The sequence below is a fragment of the Octopus sinensis genome, linkage group LG30 (genome assembly GCF_006345805.1).
Source record: "Octopus sinensis linkage group LG30, ASM634580v1, whole genome shotgun sequence".
NCBI classification, from domain to species: domain Eukaryota; kingdom Metazoa; phylum Mollusca; class Cephalopoda; order Octopoda; family Octopodidae; genus Octopus; species Octopus sinensis.
The window spans coordinates 3,667,692-3,677,691 of NC_043026.1; the positions used below are offsets into that span (position 1 = coordinate 3,667,692).

The following is a 10,000-nucleotide window of genomic DNA, read 5'->3' on the forward strand; positions in this document are numbered from 1 at the left end:
AACAGATTATTTCACATCAGGAATCCTGCAAAATGAATTGATAAATATATGTATATGTCAAGTCCCTGTAGCGCAGGGGATAGCGCGCTGGACTTCTAATCCAGAGGTCGTGGGTTTGAATCCCACCAGGGATGACGTGTAATACTTTTTTAGCCAGCCTCGTCTGGCACCTGTGTCGGTGGCACATAAAATCACCACTGCACTCTCGGAGTGGTTGGCGTTAGGAAGGGCATCCAGCTGTAGAAACACTGCCAGATCTGACTGGACTGGCCTGGTGCAGCCTTCGGGCTTGCCAGACCCCAGTTTTAACCGTCCAACCCATGCTAGCATGGAAAGCGGACGTTAAACGATGATGATGATGATGATGATGATGATGATGTATATATAATCTTTTATAATCTTCAGTTTTGTTTTGCTAGTATTTTTTTGTTTTATTTTGTGCTCTTTTTTCTTGTTTATTTATTTAAAATCTGATTTTACATATGATCATTTCTATATTCCCTCCACCCTCTACTACCAACAGTGCAGAGTTACAGGGCAGAGTTCGCATGTCTACGAATGCTCACTTGATCAATAGTGGCTTGCAAATGAGGACCACTGTCCGCACCTCAAGTGATATCCAAGCTGTAAAGGAAGGAGAGAAAATGACCATAAAACTGCCGAAGAATGCCGAATTGTTCACATTAGAGTAAGTGGCCAACACCTCAGAAATAACTTACCATACACCTTTCCTATATCTCTCTCTTTCTCTACCTCTCATTTCTCTATATCTGTCTTTCCTTTGTGGTTTTTATCGCCAGAAATATTTTGGTAAAACGATATCTTTATATATAAAAGTGAAGTTGTGTGTCTGTCTCCTACGATTTAGATTCCTAACTACTCCCACATTTTGCGGTGCAGTTTAACCAAAACCGGGTATCTTATAGTCGTGATTCATATCGAGCCCTTCTGGGTATTATCGCACGTCTACGATGAGTCTACGATTTAAAAAAAAATTTGCCATCATTTTTTTCCATCTTAATGCATTTTTTTCGCTATTAAAAAAAGGGAAGTAACTCTCTAAAAATGTCTACGATGAGTCAACGATTTAAAAAAAAATTTACCATCATTTTTTTTCCATATTTAATGCATTTTTTGGCTATTTTTTGGCTATAACCCTCTAAAAATGCTTATATAGTTATTTCCCTTACAAACCCGAGCAACGCTGGGCGATACTGCTAGTATATATATATATATATATATAAAGGGAAAGTTTACGAAAATAAACAAAAGACGAAGGCAGCTGGTGTACAAACAAACAGATGTATTAGTATAACGCTCAGGAATAGAAAAAGTCTTTTACGTTTCGAGCCTACGCTCTTCTACAGAAAGGGACACAGAAAAAAAACAAGGAGAGAAACAAGGAGAGAAAAAAAATGTGTGTAGTAGCTAATGATCTATCATGGTGTCAGACGGGAGATATATATATATATATATATATATATATATATATATATACACACACATATATATATATATATATGTATAGTTCAAATTTATAGAAAAACAAAAGATGAAGACAGGTGTAGGAACAACAAGCAGGTATATTAGTTTAATGCTCGGGAAAAAAAGGAAAAGTCTTTTACATTTCGAGCCTATGCTCTTGAACAGAAAGGAACCAGAAGCAAAAAATGGAGACAGAATTTTAAAAAAATGGAAAGAGAAAAACAGTGTATAGCTTCAGTGGTGCAACATGGGGAATATATATATATATATATATATATATATATATATATTATTCAAAGGAATTCTAATAGTCTGTTTTTTTTTAGTTTATTATATCCTTTATAATATTAATATAGAATATATAGTATAAATAGTATATATAGTAAAAATGAAGTATTGATTGTCTTATTGAATAGATGAAATATTGAATATCAAATATTAAGGGACTAGTATACTTTCTTGCATTTAAGCAATCTTCAAGGTCCCAGGTTGTGACAGGGGTGTTTCAACTGTTTCAACTACATATATATATATATATATATATATATTGATATATATATATATTATATGTATATGTATGTATATATATATATTATATATAGATAAATATATAGATAGATAGATAGATAGATAGATACACACACCCATGTACGTATGTATATATGTCTGCATACATATGTGCATATGAGCATATGTATGTGCGTGTATGTGTATACATACATATGTATGTATACACATACACACACATACATGGGCACACACACACAGAGATACACATATAGACATACAGACAGACAATCACATTAATACTCATGCACACACAAACTTACATATGTATGTAACTTTATGTCTACACATTTTTTATGCACACAGGAGTGAGTTTGACACAATCCTTGACGGGAAGACGGAGCCGCAACAGTTAATCACTGATGATATCCGTCAAATAAATGTCTGTTCTGGAGAAACCATGAAGTCCGTGACAGGATTGAGACTCTGCCAGAAAATTCGGTATGTCAATGCTACGAATCAGAAAAATGCACCACATTTCCCCTTCACTGGACCCATGAAAGCTAACTTGTATATGAAGAGTGAAGATGTACCAAACGGTTATGAGCTAGAAGTTTACTTTGGGGTGAGTAGTATATCTTTTTTAATTCGATAGTTTATATATTTGCTTTGCTATTTTTTTTTTTTTCTTTTTTCACTTTTTATGATTCTGGGATCTTATGATGTCAATATATATATATATTCAACATATATATCCGATCGTAGCCGTTGGCAGCCTCGCCTCGCCTGCGTACCGATGGCACGTAAAAAGCATCATCCGATCGTAGCCGTTGGCAGCCTCGCCTCGCCTGCGTACCGATGGCACGTAAAAAGCATCATCCGATCGTAGCCATTGCCAGCCTCGCCTCGCCTGCGTACCGATGGCACATAAAAAGCACCATCCGATCGTAGCCATTGCCAGCCTCGCCTGGCCTGCGTACCGGTGGCACGTAAAAAGCACCATCTGATTGTAGCCGTTGCCAGCCTCGCCTCGCCTGCATACCGATGGCACGTAAAAAGCACCATCCAATCGTAGCCATTGTCAGCCTCGCCTGGCCTGCGTACCGGTGGCACGTAAAAAGCACCATCCGATCGTAGCCGTTGCCAGCCTCGCCTGGCCTGCGTACCGATGGCACGTAAAAAGCACCATCCGATCGTAGCCATTGCCAGCCTCGCCTGGCCTGCGTACCGGTGGCACGTAAAAAGCACCATCCGATCGTAGCCGTTGCCAGCCTCGCCTGGCCTGCGTACCGATGGCACGTAAAAAGCACCATCCGATCGTAGCCATTGCCAGCCTCGCCTGGCCTGCGTACCGGTGGCACGTAAAAAGCACCATCCGATCGTAGCCGTTGCCAGCCTCGCCTGGCCTGCGTACCGATGGCACGTAAAAAGCACCATCCGATCATGACCGTTGCCAGCCTCGTCTGGCACGTAAAAAGCACCCACTACACTCACAGAGTGGTTGGCACCAGGAAGGGCATCCAGCCGTAGAAACTCTGCCAGATCAGACTGGAGCCTGGTGCAGCCTCCTGGCTTCCCAGACCCCGGTCGAACCATCCAATCCATGCTAGCATGGAAAACGGACTTTAAATGATGATGATGATATACACTTAAGCACATGCATCCTAATCCTCCAAAGAAGTTTCTCCAAGGACTATTATTTAACTCTAACACCATAAATACACTACAATGTATTGGTATAATTATTTATTAATTTTTGTATATAGGTATTATTATTTTTTTGAAAACAACATTGTAAATTATTTTTTTTCCCCTTCCACAATTAAAAAAACATTTTTTTCCCTTCCAAATCTTTACCAATTCAATAATGAAAAATTAAATTATACCATTTAGAAAGATTACACCTTATAGAAAGATTAAATATAAGATAAAACATATAACGATGATTAAGTAATGTGCAAAATAATAAATAAAACGTATATATAAATAATAAATAATAAAAATAAAACGTAATATAAATTAAAACGTATATATTTTTCTAATTTATATATATATATATATATATTAATTATATTTTGTGTAATTTGATTTAGTATTTCTAGATGAATTTCCCTTTAAGTTTGGAATAATATTCTCTCATATTATATATATAGATATATATATATATACACACACACACACACATATAATATATATATATATATATATATATATATATATATATATATATGTGTGTGTGTGTTATTATATATATATATATATATATACACACACCACACACCACACACACACACATCTATAGATATTTGTGTTTTCATTTTCCAGAGACAAGATTTTCGGTTCTCCATAGACACTCCAGGCTCAAAGACCTCCAGGAAAACCGCAGTCGAGAAGAAGGGTGACAAGTTTTCTCTTTCGACCCCATTCAGGAAGACAAAAGTGGAAGGTCTGTATAATTTCTGGTATTGTTAGCTGTGTGTGTGTGTGTGTGTGTGAGAGAGAGAGAGAGAGAGAGAGAGAGAGTATGTGTGTGTGTGTATGTGTGTGTGTGTGTGTGGTGGTATTTAATTAATCAGTTGATTATGTGCCAAACGACACAATAAGGGTCTATCAGCTGGTACATCATAACCACTGCCACTATCCTTGGGTAAATGCCAGGGTACTTCTGTAGGGCAACAGATGACAGACTAAGTAGAAAGCTGAACTAATTAATCTATGCTGTTTAGGTTTATTATTATTATTATTATTATTATTATTATTATTATTCAGTAGTTTTATTTTTATAGCGTGCTTTCACTTCACTACCGAGCGTAGCTCTGTGTGCCTTGGGTATGTGCTGTGATTTGTTGTGATGCTCTGATGGTTACTGTATGGAAAGTGTTCTGCGTAGGATGTGTGCAGTGCCTAGTAGTGCATTATTATTATTATTATTATTATTATTATTATTATTATTTTATTATTATTATTGTTGTTGTTGTTTTGCAGGGACTCTCACCAACAGTCCTTCAAAGAAAGTACTTGAAGGGCACGTCTCAAGTGACAACAAAATGCATAAACTGCTTGCTCAACTCGAAATGAAATACACAAAGAGTTTTCTCCTGTTTGCACCGAAAATTGAATTGATCTCCAAATCCAACGGTGTCGATACGCGAGCATCAGCGCATCTTGAAATTGTGCCCAGAAAGAGATTCGACTTCAATTCTTCATACATTGGACATATGGGTCCAGTCTTTGTGAAAGGTAAACAAACCATCCCCATTCACTTGGCACCATATGAGGTGCAGCTTACCACCACGCAGCTAGATTATTATGTCCCACCACCGCACCAACATTCATAAAAAATTATGTATACATACATACATACATATATATATATATATATATATATATATATTAATAATAAATATTAGGGAATAAATCCAAATTTACAGGGAAAAAAATCAGATTTAGGATTAAATCAATTTTATAGTAAAATATTATAAAATATTATTAGAGACAAAACCACTATTTGCAAAACAAACAAGGAAAGACTTAATCAATACATAAAATTTTAATAAATAGTCAAAAAAACCGCCACTACAATCGTTTCTTGTCTTGATCGGTTTTTTTGACTATTTATTAAAATTTTATGTATTGATTAAGTCTTTCCTTGTTTGTTTTGCAAAATAGTGGTTTTGTCTCTAATAATATTTTATATATATATATATATATATGTATACATACATACATACATACATATATATATATATGTATGTATGTATACATATATATATATATATATATGTATACATACATACATACATATATATATATATATATATGATGTATACATACATACATACATACATACATACATACATATATATATAATATATATATATATATATACACTCTTTTACTCTTACTCTTTTACTTGTTTCAGTCATTTTGACTGCGGCCATGATGGAGCACCGCCTTTAATCGAGCAACTCAACCCCGGGACTTATTCTTTGTAAGCCCAGTACTTATTCTATCGGTCTCTTTTGCCGAACCGCTAAGTGATGGGGACATAAACACACCAGCATCAGTTGTCAAGCAATGCTAGGGGGACAAACACAAACATACATGCACACATATATATACATATATACGACGGGCTTCTTTCAGTTTCTGTCTACCAAATCCACTCACAAGGCTTCGGTCGGCCCGAGGCTATAGTAGAAAACACTTGCCCAAGGTGCCACACAGTGGGACCGAACCTGGAACCATGTGGTTGGTAAACAAGCTACTTACCACACAGTCACTTCTGCGCCTATATACATAATATATATATTAATATATATACATATATATATTATATATCATATATAATATATATATACATATATATATATATATTTACATATATATATATATATATATATATATATACATATATATATATATACATATATATATATATATATATAATATATATATATATATATATATATATATAATATATATATATATATATATATATATATATATATATATATATATAAATTAGAGATAAAACCACTATTAGGTAAATCAAACTTCCCTGTAAGTTTGGATTATATTATATATATATATATATATATATATATATTGGTAACAACGGTAAGATAACAAAAGAAAGAAAGAGACCTCAATATTATGTAAATAGAAGAAATTTATCTATAAAATAATATGTTACAATTACTCAATAGTCAAGATAAAACTCTGAGTTTCAGATGCCGAAGTGGAAATCCACAACACCATCTCTTCGGTTATCTGGCCATCTTAAAAAACGCTATGAAAATATATATATATATAAATCTTTAGTTAAATATAGTTAAATTTCTAAACTAACTATATGAACTATATTTGGAATACAAGACAATATAACGGATTTTACATATGAATATTATGGATTATTGCAGAAGAATAACCAAGGAAGTATATATGAATTTCAAAACTCTCATCAAAAGCAGTAATTTTTAATTTATCTTTCAAACAAACAGCATTTTATAGTCTTACTTCAAATTTAAAAAAAAAAATATTATTCGATATCTTATACAAAATTCAAATTTTATATCTCTGAAGAGCAGAAGAGTTGTCTATAAATGCTTATCAATATAGGATTTCATTATAAGGACAACACTTCTATGAAACGATCGTAAGATGCTTTAAAAACTTAATTTAAAAATTTTAAACTGTCATTTACATAATATATTTATACATATTTACATATATTTTTATAAATATTTATATTTATTTCTTTATATATTTTTAATACAACGATAATTTTTCATACGTGTATATCTTTCTGAGGAGTTCTGATATTAATTTCCTAATATTAATAATAATATATTATTAAAAATATATATATATACAAATGTACATATATCCATATATATACATAAATATATGTGTGTATGTGTGTTTGTGTGTGAATATATATATATATATATATATTTGTTGAAATGGAAAGATGAATTTTCTTGTTACAACGTAATTCCTGGTTTTTCCTGAAGAGAAAGCTGCAATATGGTATCCTTATTTAATCAGAATTTGGAAAATTGTGGCCTTTGAAACATGTGTAGAATGTAATAAAAGGAATTCTGTACAATCTTCGTTCAACTCCATTTCTTCCATTCACTAATTATATATATATATATATATATATATATATATAATATATATATATACACACACACATATATATGTGCATACATATATACATGCATACATATATGCATATACGGTACAAGGTGGAGATTGGTGGCAAGAAGGTCATTGGACCATAGAAAACTTTCCACAGAAATAGTACTGCACATATTTACAAGTATGCATACATACATACATGCATACATACATATATACACACACACACACTCACACTCACATACACACACATGCATATATCGTTAGCCACTACACACATATTTTTCTCTCATTGTTTCTCTCTTTGTTTCTTTCTGTGTCCTTTTCTGTAGAAGAGCGTAGGCTCGAAACGTAAAAGACTTTTTCTATTCCTGAGCGTTATACTAATACATCTGATTGTTTTGTACACCACCTGTCTTCATCTTTTGCTTTTTTCGTAAATTCTCCCTACATATATCCTTTAGTTCTAACTTATTCTCATATATAGGTAGGAAGCTATAATATCTCATCTCACCTTCTTTTCCTTGCAGTCTCTGGCCAAAACCTGAAAAAAGCCATGGGAGTCGTGTCTGTAATAAAAACAGACAAAACTGACTATTCTGCCATTTTACGGATTAACAATACTCCCAAGAAGTCTGGTGGCAAATACGATTCTTCCTTAACTTTGAAAGAAAAGGATATAGTCAAATTTGATGCCAAATCAGAACTGAACCACGATGGAAAGAGCAAAGTAGCCATGACGTTTAAGATTGACAAAGCCTTCTCCAAACCAATTCTTGCCTCTTGTAAGTAATTCATGGGTATTCAGTTGTGGAGGCGCAATGGCCCAGTGATTAGGGCAGCGGACTCGCAGTCATAGGATCGCGGTTTCGATTCCCAGACCGGGCGTTGTGAGTGTTTATTGAGCGAAAACACCTAAAGCTCCACGAGGCTCCGGCAGGGGATGGTGGTGATCCCTGCTGTACTCTTTCACCACAACTTTCTCTCACTCTTACTTCCTGTTTCTGTTGTACCTGTCTGTGTAGAGGCACAATGGCCCAGTGGTTAGGGCAGCGGACTCGCAGTCATAGGATCGCGGTTTCGATTCCCAGACCGGACCGGGTGTTGTGTGTGTTTATTGAGCGAAAACACTTAAAAGCTCCACGAGGCTCCGGCAGGGGATGGTGGTGATCCCTGTTGTACTCTTTCACCACAACTTTCTCTCACTCTTACTTCCTGTTTCTGTTGTACCTGTATTTCAAAGGGCCGGCCTTGTCACTCTCTGTGTCACGCTGAATATCCCCGAGAACTACGTTAAGGATACACGTGTCTGTGGAGTGCTCGACCACCTGCACGTTAATTTCACGAGCAGGCTGTTCCGTTGATCGGATCAACCGGAACCCTTGTCGTCGTAACCGACGGAGTGCTTCCATGGGTATTCAGCTAGATAGAACTTTAGATTTTCAGGTGTTGGATAGATTTTACAGGTGTCTGGATAGATGGGAAACTGGCTTCTCTTTGACTATTATATTTCTTCTTAACTTTCTTTTTGTATGCATTCATCTTTTAGAGATGTTTTCTTTGTTCACTTTGAATTTAGCCACTTTTAGATTGCCTTGGTAACGTTTTGGTAGCATATATTTTCAGATACACTGATTGCTATCTTATACCTTTTCTTGTCTACAAATATGCTTGTACAACAGAAACGATCATCAATAATGGATGTATTAAGGCAGCAACCTGGCAGAAACGTTAGCACACCGGGCGAAATGCTTAGCGGTATTTCGTCTGTCACTACGTTCTGAGTTCAAATTCCGCCGAGGTCGACTTTGCCTTTCATCCATTCGGGGTCGATTAAATAAGTACCATATATATGACAGGCTTCTTTCAGTTTCCGTCTACCAAATCCACTCACAAGGCTTTGGTCAGCTCAAGGTGCCACACAGTGGAACCGAACCCCGGAACCATGTGGTTGGTAAGCAAGTTACTTACCACACAGCCATTCCTGTATAATGAATTTGGATTTAAATAGTGTATTTTAACAGATTTATAGAAATCACTCAATCCATGTTAGTAATAGTTTCAAAGATACTCAAAATGTGTATGTACACATACGAAGGTGAATCAAAAAGTAAAGCCATTTTGTTTAGGACAGGTATAATTACCAACACAGGAACATGTATCATACATCAAAATGAAGCTGGTTCTCTGTGGATCACATCCCTACTTCTCAACATAGTCACCGTTTCTCTCAACAGCAATGTTCCACCTTCGAATGAGACCATGTATCCCTGCCCCGTAAAATTCTGTTGACTGTTCTTTGAGCCACTTCTTCACTACCCCAACACTCACCAGATTTACCCCCTTCAGACTATCATCTCTT

General features: G+C 35.1%; 1 protein-coding gene and 1 non-coding gene across 2 annotated transcripts in view; both read left to right on the forward strand.

Moving 5' to 3' along the window:
- The window catches only part of LOC118768488, a 36,712-nt gene that overhangs the window by 4,189 nt on the left and 22,523 nt on the right, over positions 1–10,000 (forward strand). Inside the window, exons 3-7 of the mRNA XM_036515106.1 lie at positions 524–688; positions 2,359–2,617; positions 4,318–4,438; positions 4,978–5,232; positions 8,169–8,423. Coding sequence (XP_036370999.1) covers positions 524–688; positions 2,359–2,617; positions 4,318–4,438; positions 4,978–5,232; positions 8,169–8,423 — 1,055 coding nt within the window. The remainder of the gene's footprint in view (positions 1–523; positions 689–2,358; positions 2,618–4,317; positions 4,439–4,977; positions 5,233–8,168; positions 8,424–10,000) is intronic.
- Trnar-ucu lies at positions 62–134 on the forward strand. Its single transcript has one exon. It is a non-coding gene; the product is annotated as a tRNA-Arg (tRNA).